This window comes from Coregonus clupeaformis, unplaced genomic scaffold, assembly GCF_020615455.1.
Source record: "Coregonus clupeaformis isolate EN_2021a unplaced genomic scaffold, ASM2061545v1 scaf0076, whole genome shotgun sequence".
NCBI classification, from domain to species: Eukaryota; Metazoa; Chordata; class Actinopteri; order Salmoniformes; family Salmonidae; genus Coregonus; species Coregonus clupeaformis.
This window is the reverse complement of record NW_025533531.1, coordinates 792,501-816,057: the sequence shown is the minus strand read 5'-3', so window position 1 is coordinate 816,057 and position 23,557 is coordinate 792,501. Positions and strand designations below refer to the sequence as shown.

The window sequence follows — 23,557 nt, the reverse complement described above, 5'->3', positions numbered from 1 at the left end:
CCCTCTTCACCTCTCCCCTGTTCCCTGTCCCCCTCTTCATCTCTCCCCTGTCCCCCCTCTTCACCTCTCCTCTCCCCTGTTCCCTGTCCCCCTCTTCACCTCTCCCCTGTTCCCTGTCCCCCTCTTCACCTCTCCCCTGTCCCCCCTCTTCACCTCTCCCCTCCCCTGTTCCCTGTCCCCCTCTTCACCTCTCCCTCCCCCTGTCCCCACTCTTCACCTCTCCCCTCCCCTGTTCCCTGTCCCCCCTCTTCACCTCTCCCCTCCCCTGTCCCCACTCTTCACCTCTCCCCTGTCCCCCTCTTCACCTCTCCCCTCCCCTGTTCCCTGTCCCCCCTCTTCACCTCTCCCCTCCCCTGTCCCCACTCTTCACCTCTCCCCTGTTCGCGGTCCCCCCTCCACTTATTCCCCAACCCTAGGTCTAGAAGGAGGTAGTGGGGGGGTTCAACCCCCCTCCATTCCTCCATTCTTCCCTTCTCCTTTCCTCTCGCTCCTCCTCTTAAAGGGGGAGTCAGAGGAACAGACCACCACACTCCTCCTCCGACCCCCTCCCTAGCTCTTAAAGGGGGAGTTAGAATGTACCACCTCTCTCCTCCCCCATCTCTCCCCTCTCTCTAGCTCTTAAAGGGGGAGTTAGAACGTACCACCTCTCTCCTCCCCCTTCTCTCCCCTCTCCCTAGCTAGGAGAACAAACAGTCTGACATTAGGGTGAGGCTGGGGCTAGGGGAGGGATTAAGGGCGGAGACAAGGTTAAAGGTCAGAGAGAGGGGGGAGATGGTCAGGCCGGGAGGCAGCTGGGCAGTATGTCCATCTTTGTTGTTGTTGTTGTTGTTGTCGTCAACGGCAACAGGCATGCGCTCACATCCTGGTTGCGTCTTCGTCGGAGAACCTGCCCCTCCTTATCAAGAGCGGTGGCCTGAAAAGGAGGAGATACAATACAGCCAATCAGGACCGATGATCACAGGGACAACACTCACGCTGAGGATTGTGGGTTAGAGGAGGAGCATGGGTAAAGGAGAGGAGAGGAGAGGAGAGGAGAGGAGAGGAGAGGAGAGGAGAGGAGAGGAGAGGAGAGGAGAGGAGAGGAGAGGAGAGGAGAGGAGAGGAGAGGAGAGGAGAGGAGAGGAGAGGAGGAGAGGAAGAGGAAGAGGAGAAGGAGGAGAGGAGGAGGAGAAGGAGGAGAGGAGGAGAGGAAGAGGAAGAGGAGAAGGAGGAGAGGAGGAGGAGAAGGAGGAGAGGAGGAGAGGAGGAGAAGGAGGAGATGAGGAGGAGGAGAAGGATGAGATGAGGAGAAGGAGAGGAGGAGAAGGAGAGGAGGAGGAGAGGAGGAGGACAGGAGAGGAGAGGAGAGGAGAGGAGAGGAGAGGAGAGGAGAGGAGAGGAGAGGAGAGGAGAGGAGAGGAGAGGAGAGGAGAGGAGAGGAGAGGAGGTGGAGAGGAGGAGAGGAGGAGAGGAGGAGAGGTGGAGAGGAGGAGGAGAAGGAGGAGGAGATGAGGAGAAGGAGAGGAGGAGGAGGAGAGGAGGAGAGGAGGAGAGGTGGAGAGGAGGAGGAGAAGGAGAAGATGAGGAAAAGGAGAGGAGGAGAGGAGGAGGAGAGGAATGAGAGATGAGATGAAAGGAGGGGATGGCTCCTAACCAACAGTGGTATTTTGTTAGTTAAATTTTTTTAACATATTTTGTACATAATGTTGCTGCTACCGCCTCTTATGACCGAAAATAACTTCTGGATATCAGAACAGCGATTACTCACCTCGAACTGGACAAAGATGTTTTATTTTACGAGTCTGACGCGAAGGATATACTGCTTTCTTGGGAACGGGCCCAAATCCCCGTCATTTGCGTGAAGAAGAGACAGAGAGAAAGGGGGCGGAGGTCGGGCTGCCTTGTGAGAATTTACTACCATCCGTTTTATTGGCCAACGTGCAATCTTTGGAAAACAAAATGAATGATCTACGATCAAGAATATCCTACCAAAGGGACATTAAAATTTTTTTAATCATGTTTCACCGAGTCGTGGCTGAATGACGACACGGACAATATAGAGCTGGCTGGGTTTTCCATGCATCGGCAGGACAGAGCAGCTACGTCTGGTAAGACGAGGGGCGGGGGTGTGTGTCTATTTGTCAATAACAGCTGGTGCGCGATGTGTAATATTAAAGAAGTCTTGAGGTATTGCTCGCCTGAGGTAGAGTACCTCATGATAAGCTGTAGACCCACTATCTACCAAGAGAGTTCTCATCTATATTATTTGTAGCCGTCTATTTACCACCACAAACCGATGCTGGCACTAAGACCGCACTCAACCAGCTGTATAGGGCCATAAAAGCAAACAAGAAAATGCTCATCTAGAAGCGGCGCTCCTAGTGGCCGGACTTTAATGCAGGGAAACGTAAATCCGTTTTACCTCATTTCTACCAGCATGCCACATGTGCAACCAGAGGAAAAATAACTCTAGACCACCTTTACTCCACACACAGAGACGCGTACAAAGCTCTCCCTCGATCTCCATTTGGCAAATCTGACCATAGTTCTATCCTCCTGATTCCTGCTTACAAGCAAAAACTAAAGCAGGAAGTACCAGTGTCTCGCTCAATACGGAAGTGGTCAGATGACACAGATACTAAGCTACAGGACTGTTTTGCTAGCACAGACTGGAATTTGTTCCGGGATTCAGCCAATGGCATTGAGGAGTACACCACATCAGTCATTGGCTTCATCAATAAGTGCATCGATGACATCGTCCCCACGGTGACCGTACGTACATATCCCAACCAGAAGCCATGGATTACAGGCAACATCCGCATCGAGCTAAAGGCTAGAGCTGCCGCTTTCAAGGAGCGGGACAGTAATCTGGACGCTTATAAGAAATCCCGCTATGCCCTCCGACGAACCATCAAACAGGCAAAGAGTCAATACAGGAATAAGATTGAATCGTACTACACCGGCTCTGATGCTTGTCGGATGTGGCAGGGCTTGAAAACTATTACGGACTACAAAGGAAAACCCAGCCACAAGCTGCCCGGTGACGCGAGCCTACCAGACAAGCTAAATGCCTTTTATGCTCGCTGCTTGAGAGCACCAGCTGTTCCGGACGACTGTGTGATAACTCACTCGGTAGCCAATGTGAGCAAGACCTTTAAACAGGTCGATATTCACAAAGCCGCGGGGCCAGATGGATTACCAGGTCCCCTGTAGCTCAGTTGGTACAGCATGGCGCTTGCAACGCCAGGGTTGTGGGTTTGTTTCCCACGGGGGGCCATTATGAAAATGTATGCACTCACTAACTGTAAGTCGCTCTGGATAAGAGCGTCTGCTAAATGACTAAAATGTTAAATGTGTAATCAAAGCATGCACGGACCAACTGGCAAGTGTCTTCACTGACATTTTCAAACTCTCCCTGACCGGATCTGTAATACCTACATGTTTCAAGCAGACCACTGTAGTCCCTGTGCCCAAGAAAGCGAAAGTAACCCGCCTAAATGACTATCGCCCCGTAGCACTCACGTTGGTAGCCATGAAGTGCTTTGAAAGGCTGGTCATGGCTCACATCAACAGCATCATCCCAGCCACCCTAGACCCACTCCAATTTGCATACCGCCCCAACAGATCCACAGATGACGCAATCTCAATCGCCATATTGCCCACAAAGCTCATCACTAATCTAAGGACCCTGGGACTAAACACCTCCCTCTGCAACTGGATCCTGGACTTCCTTACGGTCCGCCCCCAGGTGGTAAGGGTAGGCAACAACACGTCTGCCACGCTGATCCTCAACACGGGGGCCCATCAGGGGTGCGTGCTTCAGTCCCCTCCTGTACTCCATGTTCACCTACGACGGCGTGGCCAAACACGACTCCAACACCATCATTAAGTTTGCTGACGACACAACAGTGGTAGGCCTGATCACCGACAATGATGAGACAGCCTATAGGGAGGAGGTCAAAGACCTGGCAGTGTGGTGCCAGGACAACAACCTCTCCCTCAACGTCAGCAAGACAAAGGAGCTGATCATGGACTACAGGAAAAGGACGGCCGAACAGGCCCCCATTAACATCGGCGGGGGCTGTAGTGGAGCGGGTCGAGAGTTTCAAGTTCCTTGGTGTCCACATCACCAATGAACTATCATTGTCCAACCACACCAAGACAGTCGTGAAAAGGGTACAACAACACCTTTTCGCCCTCAGGAGACTGAAAAGATTTGGCATGGGTCCCCAGATCCTCAAAAAGTTCTACAGCTGCACCATCGAGAGCATCCAGACCGGTTGCATCACCGCCTGGTATGGCAACTTCTCGGCATCTGACCGTAAGTCGCTACAGAGGGTAGTGCGTACGGCCCAGTACATCACTGGGGCCAAGCTTCCTGCCATCCAGGACCTACACTACCAGTCTAAAGTTTGGACACACCTACTCATTCAAGGGTTTTTCTTTATTTTTGCTATTTTCTACATTGTAGAATAATAGTGAAGACATCAAAACTATGAAATAACACATATGGAATCATGTAGTAACCAAAAAACGTGTTAAACAAATCAAAAATATATTTTATGTTTGAGATTCTTCAAATAGCCACCATTTGCCTTGATGACCGATTTGCACACTCCCCCCTCCATTTGTTTTTGTTTTTTACTGCTGCTGTCTATTATCTATGTATAGTCACTTGACCCCTACCTATGTGTACAAATGACCTCGACTAACCTGTACCCATTGACTCGGTACCTGCACCCCCTGCTTATAGCATCGTTATTATTTGATTGTGTTACTTTTTATTATTTTATACTTTAGTTTATTTAGTAAATATTTTCTTAACTCTTTATTGATCTACATTGTTGGTTAAGGGCTTGTAAGTAAGCATTTCACGGTAAGGTCTACAGCTGTTGTATTCGGCCCATGTGACGAATAAAGTTTTATTTTTATTTTAATGAGAGATGAGAGAAGTACAAGGAAGCAGCACACGTCACAAGCTGATGATGACAGACACGTAGCAATCTCACGCCGAAGGTTCAAGCTGCCGGAGCATTCACAAAGACAGGTTGGTGTACTTGTAGAAAAAGGAGCTCTCTCACACTGTTAAAAACGTCAACAAACAAAGATATTTTGAGTTGATAAAATTATTGATTATTATTGTAGCCTACAGTTTGTTGAGAGGTTTACAGTTTGAGAGCGCAACTTTTTCTACAGACAAATGTTAGTCACAGGATTGCAAAGGGAAGGTTGGATGCAAACACACGTAGCCATACACACCTGGCTGCCTTAACAACACACATTTTAAACCCTACCACAGACTACACAGTCAAGCAGGGGAAGGAAGTGATGTCACAGCAGATGGGAGGGGGGCTAAGGCTGTGATGTCACTGTGAGTGACAGATGGAAGGGGAAATAGCAACAGAGCACACAGAGCGAGCTTATGAGAGAGAGCGGGGGGGCAGGACATGGGTTTGGCTGACAGAGCACACAGAGCGAGCTTATGAGAGCGAGCGGGGGGGCAGGACATTGGTTTGGCTGACAGAGCACACAGAGCGAGCTTATGACAGCGAGCGGGGGGGCAGGACATTGGTTTGGCTGACAGAGCACACAGAGCGAGCTTATGAGAGCGAGCGGGGGGGCAGGACATGGGTTTGGCTGACAGAGCACACAGAGCGAGCTTATGAGAGCGAGCGGGGGGGCAGGACATTGGTTTGGCTGACAGAGCACACAGAGCGAGCTTATGACAGCGAGCGGGGGGGCAGGACATTGGTTTGGCTGACAGAGCACACAGAGCGAGCTTATGAGAGCGAGCGGGGGGGCAGGACATGGGTTTGGCTGACAGAGCACACAGAGCGAGCTTATGAGAGCGAGCGGGGGGGCAGGACATGGGTTTGGCTGACAGAGCACACAGAGCGAGCTTATGAGAGCGAGCGGGGGGGCAGGACATGGGTTTGGCTGACAGAGCACACAGAGCGAGCTTATGAGAGCGAGCAGGGGGGCGGGACATGGGTTTGGCTGACAGAGCACACAGAGCGAGCTTATGAGAGCGAGCGGGGGGCAGGACATGGGTTTGGCTGACAGAGCACACAGAGCGAGCTTATGAGAGCGAGCGGGGGGCGGGACATGGGTTTGGCTGACAGAGCACACAGAGCGAGCTTATGAGAGCGAGCGGGGGGGCAGGACATGGGTTTGGCTGACAGAGCACACAGAGCGAGCTTATGAGAGCGAGCAGGGGGGCAGGACATGGGTTTGGCTGACAGAGCAAGCAGCTAATCAGCACGCTGGGCCACAGGAAGCGGAGCGGATTGGGGATTGTCGTGACAATGGGAGGTCATACCTTATCCAGTACATGGCCGGGTGCTGGTAGAAGTCCAACGACCCAGAGCGCTGCATACAGAAGCTGTGGTCCAACTGGACAACAGAACAGAGAAACCAGGAACCTTAAAATCCAGTAGGACTTATAGAGAAACCAGTAACCTTAAAACCAGTAGGACTCATAGAGAAACCAATAGCCTTTTAAACCAGTAGGATTTATAGAGAAACCAGTAACCTTAAAACCAGTAGGACTCATAGAGAAACCAATACCTTTTAAACCAGTAGGATTTATAGAGGATCCAGGAACCTTTAAATCCAGTAGGACTTATAGAGGAACCAGGAACCTTTAAATCTAGTAGGACTTATAGAGAAACCAGGAACCTTTAAATCCAGTAGGATTTATAGAGAAACCAGGAACCTTTAAATTCAGTAGGATTTATAGAGAAACCAGGAACCTTTAAATCCAGTAGCACTTATAGAGAAACCAGGAACCTTTAAATTCAGTAGGATTTATAGAGAAACCAGGAACCTTTAAATCCAGTAGGACTTATTGAGAAACCAGGAACCTTTAAATCCAGTAGGACCTACAGTGGGGAAAAAAAGTATTTAGTCAGCCACCAATTGTGCAAGTTTTCCCACTTAAAAAGATGAGAGAGGCCTGTAATTTTCATCATAGGTACACGTCAACTATGACAGACAAAATGATATTTTTTCTCTCCAGAAAATCACATTGTAGGATTTTTTATGAATTTATTTGCAAATTATGGTGGAAAATAAGTATTTGGTCATTAACAAAAGTTTCTCAATACTTTTGTTATATACCCTTTGTTGGCAATGACACAGGTCAAACGTTTTCTGTAAGTCTTCACAAGGTTTTCACACACTGTTGCTGGTATTTTGGCCCATTCCTCCATGCAGATCTCCTCTAGAGCAGTGATGTTTTGGGGCTGTCGCTGGGCAACATGGACTTTCAACTCCCTCCAAAGATTTTCTATGGGGTTGAGATCTGGAGACTGGCTAGGCCACTCCAGGACCTTGAAATGCTTCTTACGAAGCCACTCCTTCGTTGCCCGGGCGGTGTGTTTGGGATCATTGTCATGCTGAAAGACCAAGCCACGTTTCATCTTCAATGCCCTTGATGATGGAAGGAGGTTTTCACTCAAAATCTCACGATTCATGGCCCCATTCATTCTTTCCTTTACACGGATCAGTCGTCCTGGTCCCTTTGCAGAAAAACAGGCCCAAAGCATGATGTTTCCACCCCCATGCTTCACAGCAGGTATGGTGTTCTTTGGATGCAACTCAGCATTCTTTGTCCTCCAAACACGACGAGTTGAGTTTTTACCAAAAAGTTCTATTTTGGTTTCATCTGACCATATGACATTCTCCCAATCCTTTTATGGATCATCCAGATGCACTCTAGCAAACTTCAGACGGGCCTGGACATGTACTGGCTTAAGCAGGGGGACACGTCTGGCACTGCAGGATTTTAGTCCCTGGCGGCGTAGTGTGTTACTGATGGTAGGCTTTGTTACTTTGGTCCCAGCTCTCTGCAGGTCATTCACTAGGTCCCCCCGTGTGGTTCTGGGATTTTTGCTCACCGTTCTTGTGATCATTTTGACCCCACGGGGTGAGATCTTGCGTGGAGCCCCAGATCGAGGGAGATTATCAGTGGTCTTGTATGTCTTCCATTTCCTAATAATTGCTCCCACAGTTGATTTCTTCAAACCAAGCTGCTTACCTATTGCAGATTCAGTCTTCCCAGCCTGGTGCAGGTCTACAATTTTGTTTCTGGTGTCCTTTGACAGCTCTTTGGTCTTGGCCATGGTGGAGTTTGGAGTGTGACTGTTTGAGGTTGTGTACAGGTGTCTTTTATACTGATAACAAGTTCAAACAGGTGCCATTAATACAGGTAACGAGTGGAGGACAGAGGAGCTTCTTAAAGAAGAAGTTACAGGTCTGTGAGAGCCAGAAATCTTGCTTGTTTGTAGGTGACCAAATACTTATTTTCCACCATAATTTGCAAATAAATTCATTAAAAATCCTACAATGTGATTTTCTGGATTTTTTTTCCTCAATTTGTCTGTCATAGTTGACGTGTACCTATGATCAAAATTACAGGCCTCTGTCATCTTTTTAAGTGGGAAAACTTGCACAATTGGTGGCTGACTAAATACTTTTTCCCCCACTGTATAGAGAAACCAGGAACCTTTAAAACCAGTAGGATTTATAGAGAAACCAATAGCCTTTTAAACCAGTAGGATTTATAGAGAAACCAGTAACATCAACCTTCAAAACCAGTAATATCAACCAGTATCATAGTGAAAGCCAGTACAATCAGAGAAACCAGGTTTAAACCAGTATGACTTAATGTAAACCAGTCAAACATTTAACCTTTAACTTTTGCAGGTATGAAACCAGTGGAGACTAAAAAGCCTTTAAAACCAGTGTGACCTGTAAAAAACCAAAGGAAACCACTACAGTTAGCTTTCTAAACCAGTACAACAGGAGTTCAACTCAGTTCATTCAGCCTTAGAGCCAAAGACAAAGCCAGTACAATTTAGTGGTGCTGTGTAAAAACAGATTATTACCGTAATGACAGACACTCCGGCGGTGGTGTCGTTAGCTTTAGGGCCGGTGTTGAAGTGGTTCTTTATCTTCCCTGCTACTGACAGCTCCTGTTCATTCTCTGACACACCATCATCCTGCAGAGAGAGGGAGAGGAGAGGAGAGGAGAGGAGAGGAGAGGAGAGGAGAGGAGAGGAGAGGAGAGGAGAGGAGAGGAGAGGAGAGGAGAGGAGAGAGGAGAGGAGAGGGAGAGGGAGAGGAGAGGAGAGGAGAGGAGAGGAGAGAGAGGAGAGGAGAGGAGAGGAGAGAGGAGAGGAGAGGAGAGAGGAGAGGAGAGGGAGAGGAGAGGAGAGGAGAGGAGAGGAGAGGAGAGGAGAGGAGAGGAGAGGAGAGGAGAGGAGAGGAGAGGAGAGGAGAGGAGAGGAGAGGAGTAGATCCACGTGCATAAGTTGGATGTTCAAACAAAAATACCATTGACATTAAATGCATGATGTACAAGACAGTTTGAGACGTTGTAGGCGTCCCATACTGTAGGCAGTGAGGGTTTAGAGCCTTATAGATGGAGTGTAGAGAGACTATATGGAACAGAGTAGAATGTTAGCACAAAACAGGTTCTGGATTTCAGGCTGTTCAAATCAAATGTCATGGATCGCATACACATATTTAGCAGATGTTATTGCGGGTGTAGCGAAATGCTAGTACTAAATAACACACACACACACACAAAAAAAAATACTGCAAAGTTGCTTAGGAGCTAGAAGCAGAGCTGCCATGTCTGCCGGCGCCATCTTCTGTGCTAGAGCAAAGACAAAACATGTGCCAGCCCTTGGGGTCCCCAGGACCAGGGTGGTGAGACACTGCTAAAGTATAGGGGGACAGGTTCTACTCACCTTGACCCAGGGGTGCTCCAACACCTGTGCGGCTGTGTATCTCTGATCCACCTCCACCTCCAGCATGGACCTGATCAGCTCCTTAGCAGTGTCTGACACATTGTCCCAGTAAAGGAGAGGGAACTCTAGCTGCCCCATCAGGATCTGGTCAAACAACACCTCCTGGTCATCACTGCTCCTACACACAACACAGAGAAATACATACATTAATTAAATATACAATATAATATAATGAAGCAATATGGCCCGAGGGGGTGTGGTATATTTAAACAATAAGGCCTGAGGGGGTGTGGTATATTTAAACAATAAGGGCTGAGGGGGTGTGGTATATTTAAACAATAAGGCCCGAGGGGGTGTGGTATATTTAAACAATAAGGCCCGAGGGGGTGTGGTATATTTAAACAATAAGGCCCGAGGGGGTGTGGTATATTTAAACAATAAGGCCCGAGGGGGTGTGGTATATTTAAACAATAAGGCCTGAGGGGGTGTGGTATATTTAAACAATAAGGGCTGAGGGGGTGTGGTATATTTAAACAATAAGGCCTGAGGGGGTGTGGTTTATTTAAACAATAAGGGCTGAGGGGGTGTGGTATATTTAAACAATAAGGCCCGAGGGGGTGTGGTATATTTAAACAATAAGGCCCAAGGGGGTGTGGTATATGGCCAACATACCATGGCTAAGGTACCTGGATACAGCCCTTAGCCATGGTATATTGGCAATATACCACAAACACCCAAGGTGCCTTATTGCTATTACAAACTGGTTACCAACGTAATTAGAGCAGTAAAAATAAATGTTTTGTCATACCCGTGGTATACGGTCTGATATACCACGGCTTTCAGCCAATCAGCATCCAGGACCCAAACTACCCGGTTTATAATAATACATACCCAAAACCTATACATTGACAAAAGAAACGGTATAGAATTATGTATAATATATAAAAAACGAAAAACTACATTTTAAGTGAGAAGTAGGTATTGGTCTGAAGCCGAAAAATAAATGAAATTCACGAGCACCACAATGCCTCCTCCACCCATGCTCTACCAAGGTACACCACAATGCCTCCTCCACCCATGCTCTACCAAGGTACACCACAATGCCTATTCCACCCATGCTCTACCAAGGTACACCACAGTGCCTCCTCCACCCATGCTCTACCAAGGTACACCACAATGCCTCCTCCACCCATGCTCTACCAAGGTACACCACAATGCCTCATCCACCCATGCTCTACCAAGGTACACAACAATGGCTCCTCCACCCATGCTCTACCAAGGTACCCCACAATGCCTCCTCCACCCATGCTCTACCAAGGTACACCACAATGCCTCCTCCACCCATGCTCTACCAAGGTACACCACAATGCCTCCTCCACCCATGCTCTACCAAGGTACACCACAATGCCTCCTCCACCCATGCTCTACCAAGGTACACCACAATGCCTCCTCCACCCATGCTCTACCAAGGTACACCACAATGCCTCCTCCACCCATGCTCTACCAAGGTACACCACAATGCCTCCTCCACCCATGCTCTACCAAGGTACACCACAATGCCTCCTCCACCCATGCTCTACCAAGGTACACCACAATGCCTCCTCCACCCATGCTCTACCAAGGTACACCACAATGCCTCCTCCACCCATGCTCTACCAAGGTACACCACAATGCCTCCTCCACCCATGCTCTACCAATGTACACCACAATGCCTCCTCCACCCATGCTCTACCAAGGTACATCACAATGCCTACTTCTCACTTAAAACATCGTTTTTTGTTATACATTTCCATGGTTTTTACACAGGAAGACGATTATGCAACATTATTATAAAACATTATAATACAGCATAACACCGCCAATACAAGTTAAGTACAAATACACAATAATGACAAATGGCAATAGAAAAAATATAGTTATTAGTATTTATTTAATGTTAACAGCTGATTTTCCAGAGGGAAGCAAAAATCCAGAAACCCATTTAAGCCAATATGGAGTAAACTGGCCAAATGTTCCCTGATCTCGTTTAACAAGACAATCGAGCTCCTAGAAAATACTCAAATAATCAACATGAACTATTTACATACATTATTGACTGACACATTAGGTGGCTCAGAGAGCAAGGCATGAAGTGACACAAACTGCTTGGTGTTCTGCGCCAGCAGAGGGCCGGTGCTACTTCCCCCCCCTGACATCCTAATCATCCACCTCGGTGGAAACGACTTGGGATACACCGAGGGGAATGCACTGGTGCGGCAGATGCCCTTATTTAGAGGTGGTCATCTGAATGTTTCCCCGGACAACGGTGGTCGTCTCTGGTTCGCGAAGCGGAGGAGCTGGATTTTCAAGTGGGACCGGAAGATAAACAAGTGCATAGAGAGGACCCGGCGCTCTGTCAATCAGCTGGTGTACGCATTTCAGGGAACACAATCCGCCACCCTGCCATTAAGCAGTGTGTCCCTGGGATGTAAGGTAGGTGTGGAGTGCAATTATGTATTCCTTGAGAGTTGATCTCTCAAGTCTCCACCGTTCACTCCTCCGTAGTAGCAAGACGGAAAAGGGGTGCAATTCGCGGCATTCCTGCAGGTGGGAGCGCTCCAGTCCAGTAGGTGACGGTAACGCACCATAACCTTGGATGCCAACCGCCGATAAACTCCACAGAAGGAGAGGCAGTGGCGACAACGCCGGTAGCTAGCTAGCTAGGACAATGGTAGACAGTGTCCTTCACCCCCCCCCCCGTTGGGTACTGTTTTCACGCAGTTCTATTAATGTTGGTGAGGGCAGGTGTTTGGTGGGCGTTAGCGAAGGACACTGGGTGCTAGCTAGCTAACGAGGACTCTGGTACACAGCAGATGGGATAGGTAGCTAGCTAGCTAACGAAAGCTAGAATACCGGTAGACAGTGTCCTTTACCCCCGCCTGTCAGGCAGTGTTTTGCCGCAGTTCTGTTAATGATATCGAGGGCAGGTGTTTGGCAGGTGTTAGCGAAGGACATTGGGTGCTAGCTAGCTAGTTAGATAGCTAACTAGGACTCCGGTACACAGCAGGTGGGATAGATGCTCGCACACTGGTAGACGGAAGAATGTTGGTACTTATTTATTTTGATCCAAAGCCACGAATGAGTGAGTCACTCAGCTTTATGCTGACAAATATAGCTTTATGCTGCAAAATAGCCTCCTAAATAGGCCAAGCCTAAAGAAATATAATACATTTCCTAAATAAACAAGTACATTTCATAAATAAATGAAGTAGCTCAGGTCTTGAAAATATGGGCAACCTTTATCCCCTCCCTGTCCTCCCTGTCCTCCCTATCCTCGCTGGACTCTCTTTCATTCAGTTTCTTCTTCCCATCAGTAAAGAAGGACTCCGTGTTTCAGAAACTCACTTTATATATAGAGGGGCTATCACTCTTTCACACTGTGGTAAAAAAGCCAGTTTGCTATTTAGAATTATTTATTTCTGTTTTTAGACGGAGAGAAACCAAAAGCCCACTGTGCCTATTCTTCGAAAATCATCAGTCCACATGTTAAGTGTAATTTCGTAATTGTATTTACCCAAGTTCTCTCTCAACTCCGGGACCACCCGCCAGCTATTTTTTGTGCGTGCCTGATGCAGGACTCTAGTGCCAGAGAAGAGAGACTCTCGGGACTGAAACATTCACACCTCCATTAATTTAGGAAAAGATAGTCAATTTGTGACACAGTTTAGACTACCGATAGATCAGCGTTCTAACTCCCCCTTGTGATAGTTTGGTGCAATGACAGAATGACGCAATTTACCACAATCTGCCACGATCTACCACAAATGGTCGTGGCATCAGCTCAAAACGTTTAATTGAGGAACCAATGTACTTCACCCCGCCTGTCTGGCACTGTTTACCCACAGTTCTGTTAACAACGGCAAGGGCAGGTGTTCAGCATTCATTAGCAAAGGACACTGCGTGCTAGCTAGCTTGTTAGCTAGCTAACTAGGACTCCGGTACACAGCAGGCGGGATAGGTAGCTAGCTAGCTAACTAGGACTCCGGTACACAGCAGGCGGGATAGGTAGCTAGCTAGCTAACTAGGACTCCGGTACACAGCAGGTGGGATAGGTAGCTAGCTAGCTAACTAGGACTCCGGTACACAGCAGGCGGGATAGGCAGCTAGCTAGCTAACTAGGACTCCGGTACACAGCAGGCGGGATAGGTAGCTAGCTAGCTAACAATAGCTAGGACACCAGTAGACTATCCTTTGCCCCAACCTGTAGGATACTGCTTTCCCGCAGTTCTGTTAACAGACACCACAGTCCCTGTCCACCAAAGTCCCTGTCCACCATAGTCCCTGTCCACCACAGTCCTTGTCCACCACAGTTCCTGTCCACCACAGTCCCTGTCCACCAGAGTCCTTGTCCACCACAGTTCCTGTCCACCAGAGTCCCTGTCCACCAGAGTCCCTGTCCACCAGAGTCCTTGTCCACCACAGTCCCTGTCCACCACAGTCCCTGTCGACCACAGTCCCTGTCCACCACAGTCCCTGTCCACCAGAGTCCTTGTCCACCACAGTCCCTGTCCACCACAGTCCCTGTCCACCAGAGTCCCTGTCCACCAGAGTCCCTGTCCACCAGAGTCCCTGTCCACCACAGTCCAAATGGATCCAAGTCTAATTGTCACCTTCTGGACTCTGCAGCCTCATTTTAATACGATGTCTAAAATTTGAGCTAGGTTTGGCCAAAAACATTTCTGATTACCCTAATGCTAAAGACCCTGTCAAAAATCTAATGCTAAAGACCCTGTCAAAAAGACGGACGGATCATGACGAGAGGCGGGGAGTTTGTGGTGTACCTCCAATCAAGTTGATTTGCAAATGTTGGTGTCATATTGGCTTAGATATGATGGTAGGGAGATTAGAATTTAACATTGAGCTTCAACCAACGCATATCGCCCCCCACAATAATATCAATGAAACATTACTGAGTCTGAAACTAAAACTAAATATTAGCACTGGTTCCATATGATGTTGTTGGCATGCCGATTGCCTTTCTCTGGGCTCAGAGATTCAGCACTACCTCCTTCCAACCACAAGACGGGGTATGGCACCATTAACTGAAGATCTGGATTCCACTCCAGACATTGATTCATCGAAATGTAGAAGGTGTAGCTTATTGTTTTGTCAGTATACATGTCATATCAGAGCTGGATTGCATATACATTTGGAAAGTTTGTTTGTGTAATGCACCCATGACAGTGCAGTCAGGGTTCAGTTGATCTTACCCGCGGAAGGGAGGGAAGCCACACAACAAGATGTAGGCTATGACTCCTACTGCCCAGATATCTACTTTAAGGCCATACCTAAAACATAAAGAGAGAGAGAGAGAGAGAGAGAGAGAGAGAGAGAGAGAGAGCAGAGAGAGACAGAGAGAGACAGAGAGAGACAGAGAGAGAGAGAGAGAGAGAGAGAGAGAGAGAGAGAGAGAGAGAGAGAGAGAGAGAGAGAGAGAGAGAGAGAGAGAGAGAGAGAGAGTGAGAGTGAGAGTGAGAGAGAGAGAGAGAGAGAGAGACAGAGACAGAGACAGAGAGAGAGAGAGAGAGAGAGAGAGAGAGAGAGAGAGAGAGAGAGAGAGAGAGAGAGAGAGAGAGAGAGAGAGAGAGAGAATACACAGGTCAGAGAGAGGAACAGTGTATACCTTTACTGTTTGAAAAGCTACCATTAAAAGAACACTTTTTTGCCTTCTCGTGGACAGATAGCTTTCCATCCAGGTTAGAGCTGCAGACTTAAAACCATAACATTTGTGTTTCCATAGTAACAGTTCATGATCAATTACATCAGCACTGAAACACTGCACCAACTAACTTCCTGTCATCCATACTCTTCGACCAATCGTCTGTCATTTGTGCTAAGGCTGTGCTCGTAGAATGCCCTTCTTCGTCTGCATGCTGGAAACCCCGTTATCAGACCATTACATTAGAAATAATCCTTGATTTGTGCAGATACAATTTTTTCTCTCCAATAATTTACTTAACACCAAGCTTATAGGATGACTATTAGGACTATTCGTGAATGCTGTGGAATAGGTAGTGGAATAACATTTGTCTGGAACACGGGGAGCCCAGTATGAAAAATGTATGCACTCACTAACTGTAAGTCGCTCTGGATAAGAGCGTCTGCTAAATGACTAAAATGTTAAATGTTAAATGTACACCAAGCACTTATGAAAAATATGAGAGATTGGGGTAGATATTTGGTTGGCTGTAACACTCTAAGCAATTTGGCGTCAAGATTATCTGTACCAGGTGACTTGACAACAGCATCTTAATATAGAGGCGAAAGAAACGCACACCTGTTTAGGAGAGGTGCTGGCTAGCAGAGTAGAACACCTGTTTAGGAGAGGTGCTGGCTAGCAGAGTAGAACACCTGTTTAGGAGAGGTGCTGGCTAGCAGAGTAGAACACCTGTTTAGGAGAGGTGCTGGCTAGCAGAGTAGAACACCTGTTTAGGAGAGGTGTAGCCAAGTCTTGATTTGTTTTTAATCTTCTCAATGGCAGTATTAATCTGACCATTTTTGTAACCCGTCTCCTTGAATTTTCTTTGCGTCTCAGCCATATTTCGGTCGAAATCTGATTGTTTTTTTTACAAATTATTTTGATTAGACAGAATTGGCTGTAGGGCAAACTGTTTTTCAAGGGAAGCGGGTGACGATTATCAGCCCTCAACAAACTGTTACGATCAGTAGGTTTCCTGTAAAGATCAGTGTATAGAACATTATCCTCACACAAAATCAGAAGATCAAGGAAACTGATTTGACGTGTGTCAGATTGCATAGTAAATCTCAGGTGCTCAGAACAAGAGTTAAGAAAAGCATGGAACGCCTTGAGCTGTTTTAAATCACCCCTCCATAGAACAAAAATATCATCAATGTACCGTTTCCAAATAATAATGTTAGGCAAGAAAACATTTTTGAGAGGATTGAAAATTGATTGTTTCTCAATGTAACCCACATACAAATTATCATACAGGGAGGGACAGGGAGGGAGGGAGGGAGGGAGGGAGAGGAAGAGAGAGAGAGAGAGAGAGAGAGAGAAAGGGAGGGGAAGAGGGAGGGGGAAGAGGGAGGGGGAAGAGGGAGGGGGAAGAGAGAGAGAGAGTGAAGGGGGAAGAGGTAGGGGAAGAGGGGGGAAGAGAGAGAGAGAGAGAGGGGGGGAAGAGGGAGGGGGAAGAGGGCGGAAGAGAGAGAGAGAGAGAGAGAGAGAGGGAAGAGGGAGGGGGAAGAGGGGGGTAGAGAGAGAGAGATGAAGGGGGAAGAGGGAGGGGGAAGAGGGCGGAAGAGAGAGAGAGAGAGAGAGAGAGAGAGGGGGGAAGAGGGAGGGGGAAGAGGGGGTAGAGAGAGAGAGAGTGAAGGGGGAAGAGGGAGGGGGAAGAGGGCGGAAGAGAGAGAGAGAGAGAGAGAGAGAGAGAGAGAGAGAGAGAGAGAGAGAGAGAGAGAGAGAGAGAGAGAGAGAGAGAGAGAGAGAGAGAGAGAGAGAGGGAGGGGGAAGAGGGGGAAAGAGAGAGAGAGAGAGGGAGAGAGAGAGGGAGGGGGAAGAGGGAGGGGGAAGAGGGGGAAGAGAGAGAGAGAGGAAGGGGGAAGAGGGAGGGGGAAGAGGGCGGAAGAGAGAGAGAGAGAGAGAGAGAGAGAGGGGGGAAGAGGAGGGGGAAGAGGGGGTAGAGAGAGAGAGAGTAAGGGGGAAGAGGGAGGGGGAAGAGGGGGGAAGAGAGAGAGAGAGAGAGAGAGAGAGAGAGAGAGAGAGAGAGAGAGAGAGAGAGAGAGAGAGAGAGAGAGAGAGAGAGAGAGAGAGAGAGAGAGAGAGAGAGAGAGAGAGAGAGAGGGAGGGGGAAGAGGGGGAAAGAGAGAGAGAGAGAGGGAGAGAGAGAGGGAGGGGGAAGAGGGAGGGGGAAGAGGGAGCGAGAGAGACAGACAGACAGCATGAGATTAGTAGAAAAGAGAGTAAGGGACAACTGAGGGGGAAGAGAGTGAGGAGGGAGATCAGGAAACACAAACACACGTACCCTGTCCCAGCGATGATCTCGGGTGCTACATATGTGGGTGTCCCACAGACTGTGTAGAGAGGTCCGTCCACTACGGTGGCCAGACCAAAGTCCCCCAACTTCAGACTCTTACTGCCATCAGCATGCTCATATACCTAGAGGAGAGAGGAGAGGAGAGAGGAGAGAAGCGGAGAGGGAAATAGAGGGGAGACGTAATAATGTGAGGTTAGAGGTTAGCTGCCTAGAAATATACTGTAATCATTGTAAGTATTATAATATCAATCCATGTAATGCACTGAATACTTCCAGTGACATGTATTTACACAACAGCATGATTCAGTCATGTAGCATGATCAGTCATGTCGCTACTTTTGCCATAAAATGAATAACCTTTTTGTCTTTTATAAAGGTGAGAGTTCGAGCTCTCCGAGTTAGCTTTGGGGTGTTTTACATAACACTCACACACAGACAGACAGTTGTGATAAAGATTAGAGGTTGTGGCCTTCTGTCTACCATTACATAACCAATGTGTGTGTGTGTGTGTGTGTATGTGTGTATGTGTGTGTGTGTGTGTGTGTGTGTGTGTGTGTGTGTGTGTGTGTGTGTGTGTGTGTGTGTGTGTGTGTGTGTGTGTGTGTGTGTGTGTGTGAGTGTAGGTGTGTGTCTGTGTCTGTGTGTGTATGAACGAGAGTGTGAGTGAAGGAGTGTTAAGAGAAGAGCGTTAAAGAGAGAGATGGAGTAGGATGTGGAGATAGAGAGGGACAGAGGGAAGGAGGAGGGAGAGAGGGAGAAGGAGGGAGGGAGAGAGAAGGAGGGAGGGAGAAGGAGGGAGGGAGAGAGGAGGGAGAGAGAAGGAGGGAGAGAGGGAGAAGGACAGAGGGAAAGAGAAGGAGGGAGGGAGAGAGAAGGAGGGAGGGAAAAGGAGGGAGGGCGAGAGAAGGAGGGAGAGAGGGAGAAAGAGGGAGGGAGAAGGAGGGAGGAGGAGAGGGAGAAGGAGGGAGGGAGAGAGAGAGGGAGAGAGAAGGAGGGAGAGAGGGAGAGAGAATAAGGGAGAGAGGGAGAAGGAGGGAGAGAGGGAGAAGGAGGGAGAGAGGGGGAGAGAAGGAGGGAGAGAGAGAGAAGGAGGGAGCGAGGGAGAGAGAAGGGGGGAGGGAGAGAGAGAAAAGGAGGGAGGGAGAGAGAGAAGGGGGAGGGAGGGAGAGAGAGAGAAGGAGGGAGGGAGAGAAAAGGAGGGAGGGAGAGAGAAAGAGGGATGAGGGAGAGAGAAGGAGGGAGGGAGAGAGAAGGAGGGAGGGAGAGAGAAGGAGGGAGGGGGGAGAGAAGGAGGGAGAGAGGGAGAATGAGGGATTGAGGGAGAGAGAATGAGGGAAGGAGAGAGAAGGAGGGAGAGAGAAGGAGGGAGAGAGATAAGGACAGAGGGAAAGAGAAGGAGGGAGTGAGAGAGAGAGAAGGAGAGAGGGAGAGAGAAGGAGGGAGGGAGAGTGAAGAAAGAAAAGAGAGAAAAGGGAGGAGAGGGAGAAGGAGGGAGAGAGGGGGAGAGAAGGAGGGGGAGAGAAGGAGGGAGCGAGGGAGAGAGAAGGAGGGTGGGAGAGAGAGAGAAGGAGGGAGGGAGAGAGAGAAGGAGGGAGGTAGAGAGAGAGAGAGAGAAGGAGGGAGGGAGGGAGAGAGAGAAGGAGTGAGGGAGAGAGAGAGAAGGAGGAGGGAGAGAGAGAAGGACAGAGGGAAAGAGAAGGAGGGAGGGAGAGAGAAGGAGGGAGGTAGAAGGAGGGAGGGAGAGAGAAGGAGGGAGGGAGAGAGAAGAAAGAAAAGAGAGAAAAGGGAAGAGAGGGTGAAGGAGGGAGAGAGGGGGAGAGAAGGAGGGGGAGAGAAGGAGGGAGCAAGGGAGAGAGAAGGAGGGTGGGAGAGAGAGAGAAGGAGGGAGGGAGAGAGAGAGAGAAGGAGGGAGGGAGTGAGGTAGAGAGAAGGAGGGAGAGAGAGAGAAGGAGGGAGGGAGAGAGAAGGAGGTAGGGAGAGAGATAGAAGGATGGAAGGGGAGAGAAGGAGGGAGAGATAGAAGGAGGGAGGGAGAGAGAGAGAAGGAGGAGGGAGAGAGAGAAGGACAGAGGGAAAGAGGAGGAGGGAAGGAGAGAGGGAGAAGGAGGGAGGGAGGGAGAGAGAATGAGGGAAGGAGAGAGGGAGAAGGAGGGAGGGAGGGAGAGAGAATGAGGGAGGGAGGGAGGGAGAAGGAGGGAGGGAGGGAGAGAGAGAGAAGGAGGGAGGGAGAGAGAGAGAAGGAGGGAGGGAAAAGGAGGGAGGGCGAGAGAAGGAGGGAGAGAGGGAAAAGCAGGGAGGGAGAGAGAGGAGGGAGGGAGGGAGAGAGGGAGAAAGAGGGAGAGAGGGAGAAGGAGGGAGAGAGGGGGAGAGAAGGAGCGAGAGTGAGAGTGAGAGAAGGAGGGGGAGAGAAGGAGCGAGGGAGAGAGAAGGAGGGAGGGAGAGAGAGAAGGAGGGAGGGAGGGAGAGAGAAGGAGGGAGGGAGAGAGAGAGAAGGACAGAGGAAAAGAGAAGAAAGGAAAGAGAGAGAAGGAGGGAGAGAGGGAGTAGGAGGGAGAGAGAAGGAGTGAGAGAGTAGAAAGGAAAGAGAGAGAAGGAGGGGGAGAGAAGGAGTGAGCGAGGGAGAGAGAAGGAGGGAGGGCGAGAGAGGAGGAGGGAGGGAGAGCGATAAGGAGGGAGGGAGGGAGATAGGAGGGAGAGAGAAGGAGAGAGGGATGGAGAGAGAAGGAGGGAGGGAGGGAGGGAGGGAGGGAGAGAGTGATGAGGGAGGGAGAAGGAGGGAGGGAGAGAGAAGGAGGGAGAGAGAAGGAGGGAGGGATTGAGAAGGAGGGAGAAGGAGGGAGAGAGGAGGAGGGAGGGAGAGAGAAGGAGGGAGAGAGAGTGGGAGAAGGATGGAGAGAGGGAGAGAGAGGGAGGGAGAGAGTGATGAGGGAGGGAGAAGGAGTGAGGGAGGGAGGGAGGGAGAGAGAAGGAGGGAGAGCGATGGAGAGAGAGAGGGAGAGAGAATGAGAGAGGGAGAGAGGGAGGAGGGAGGGAGAGAGAGAGGATGGAGGGAGAGAGAGAGGAGGGAGGGAGGGAGGGAGAAAATGAGTGATGATGACTGCATCGCTGCAGGGGTGAGTCATGTCTCTCTCTCTCTCTCCATGTGAACGAGTTCATTCAGAGAGAAAGAGGAGGGAGTGAGAGCGAGAGAGACAGTGTTTGTAGCCCTTTTTGTTAACAGGATATAAGTTGAGTATCTTTTAACAGTGATGTATCAAACCCTTTTAATAACGAGATTGAAAGATTTACAGTGCATTCGGGAAGTATTCAGACCCCTTGACTTTTTCCACAATTTGTTACGTTACAGCCTTATTCTAAAATTGATTAAAACATTTTTCCCCTCATCAATCTACACACAATACCCCATAATGACAAAGTGAAAACACGTTTTTTGACATTTTTGCAAATGTATGAAAGATAAAAACAGAAATACCTTATTTACATAAGTATTCAGACCCTTTTCTATGAGACTCGAAATTGAGCTCAGGTGCATCCTGTTTCCATTGATCATTCTTGAGATGTTTCTACAACTTGATTGGAGTCCACTTGTGGTAAATTAAATTGATTGGACATGATTTGGAAAGGTACACACCTGTCTATATAAGGACCCACAGTTGACAGTGCATGTCAGAGCAAGAACCAAGCCATGAGGTCAAAGGAATTGTCCGTAGAGCTCAGAGACAGGATTGTGTCGAGGCACAGATCTGGTGAAGGGTACCAAAACGTTTCTGCAGCATTGAAGGTCCCCAGGAACACAGTGGCCTCCATCATTCTTAAATGGAAGAAGTTTGGAACCACCAAGACTCTTCCTAGAGCTGGCCACCCGGCCAAACTGAGCAATCGGGGGAGAAGGGCCTTGGTCAGGGAGGTGACCAAGAACCCGATGGTCACTCTGACAGAGGTCCAGAGTTCCTCTGTGGAGATGGGAGAACCTTCCAGAAGGACAACCATCTCTGCAGCACTCCACCAATCAGGCCTTTATGGTAGAGTGGCCAGACGGAAGCCACTCCTCAGTAAAAGGCACATGACAGCCCGCTTGGAGTTTGCACCTAAAGGACTCAGACCATGAGAAACAAGATTCTCTGGTCTGATGAAACCAAGAATTAACTCTTTGGCCTGAATGCCAAGCGTCATATCTGGAGGAAACCTGGCACCATCCCTACGGTGAAGCATGGTGGTGGCAGCATCATGCTGTGGGGATGTTTTTCAGCGGCAGGGACTGGGAGACTAGTCAGGATCGAGGGAAAGATGAACGGAGCAAAGTACAGAGAGATCCTTGATGAAAACCTGCTCCAGAGCGCTCAGGACCTCAGACTGGGGTGAAGGTTCATCTTCCAACAGGACAACGACCCTAAGCACACAGCCAAGACAACGCAGGAGTGGCTTCGGGACAAGTCTCTGAATGTCCTTGAGTGGCCCATCCAGAGCCCAAACTTGAACCCGATCTAACATTTCTGGAGAGACCTGAAAATAGCTGTGCAGCAATGCTCCCCATCCAATCTGACAGAGCTTGAGAGGATCTGCAGAGAAGAATGGGAGAAACTCCCCAAATACAGGTGTGCCAAGCTGGTAGCGTCATACCCAAGAAGACTCGAGGCTGTAATCGCTGCCAAAGGTGCTTCAAGAAAGTACTGAGTAAAGGGTCTGAATACGTATGTAAATGTGATATTAAGTTATAATTTTTTATACATTTGCAAAATTTTCTAAAAACCTGTTTTTGTTTTGTCATTATGGGGTATTGTGTGTAGATTGATGAAAGGAAAAAACATCTGAAATTCAGCCACGCCTACAGGCTGACTACGCCCCCTGACACGCCCCCTGACACGCCCCATAAAACGCCCACACACACACACAGATCCGCCCCCCCACACACACCAGAGATCCCCCCCCACATCCCCCCCACAAACACACACGTCTCACTTACCAGTAGGTTTTCTGGTTTGATGTCTCTGTGTACGATGTTGAGGCTGTGAAGGTATTTAATGGCGTTGGCTAGGTTGTACAGCATCCCGCTGGCGAGTCGCTCTGTGTATCTGTTAGCGGACGTAATGGCGTCAAACAGATCGCCCCCCTGTGGACAACACACACAATGACATGCAACGATATCAATACAGTCCCAATGGGGAAGGATGGTTTGTTTGTTCAAAAACTGTGTGTGTGTAGCAGTGTCCTGAGAAGTAGAGGTTAGGTGTCCTCAATTCTCACCCGACACACACCACACACGCATCTACACACACACACACACACACACACACTCCCTGTCAGGGTCCCTGAGTTGACTAAGTGGAGCAGCAGCTGAAAATAGAATCTACACAGACAGACTTACAGGCTCAGAGACACACTGTCATTAAAATGAGAAAACTGTCAAGTCTCCTCCTGTAACTGTGCCTGTTGCTTTTCTCTCTCTGTGTGTTGCTTTCACTCTCTCTCTCTCTCGCTCTCTCGCTCTCTCTCTCTCTCTCCCTCTCTCCCTCCCTCTCTCCCTCCCTCTCTCTCTCTCTCTCTCTCTCTCTCTCACTCTCTCGCTCTCTCTCTCTCTCTCTCTCTCTCTCCCTCCCTCTCTCTCTCTCTCTCTCTCTCTCCCCTCTCTGTGTCTCCCTCTCTCTCTCTCTCTCTCTCTCTCTCTCTCTCTCTCTCTCTCTCTCTCCTCTCTCTCTCCTTCTCTCTCTCCCTCTCTCCCTCTCTCCCTCTCCCTCTCTCCCTCTCCCTCTCTCTCCTCCCAGTGGTGTAATAGTAAACCAGCGGCTGTAG

At 48.9% G+C, this 23,557-nt stretch overlaps 1 protein-coding gene across 2 annotated transcripts in view; it reads right to left on the bottom strand.

The window, feature by feature from the left end:
- Window positions 1-410: 410 nt before the first annotated feature.
- LOC121555392 (serine/threonine-protein kinase DCLK1-like) overlaps window positions 411-23,557 on the bottom strand; it is a 160,802-nt gene continuing 137,655 nt past the window's right edge. For both annotated transcript variants that reach the window (XM_045213052.1, XM_045213053.1), the window contains 7 exons: window positions 22,731-22,877; window positions 17,756-17,889; window positions 14,984-15,061; window positions 9,735-9,912; window positions 8,868-8,981; window positions 6,299-6,372; window positions 411-913 (listed from right to left, as the gene is read on the bottom strand). In XM_045213052.1, the coding sequence (XP_045068987.1) occupies window positions 856-913; window positions 6,299-6,372; window positions 8,868-8,981; window positions 9,735-9,912; window positions 14,984-15,061; window positions 17,756-17,889; window positions 22,731-22,877 (783 nt within the window). In that variant the 3' untranslated portion in view covers window positions 411-855. The remainder of the gene's footprint in view (window positions 914-6,298; window positions 6,373-8,867; window positions 8,982-9,734; window positions 9,913-14,983; window positions 15,062-17,755; window positions 17,890-22,730; window positions 22,878-23,557) is intronic.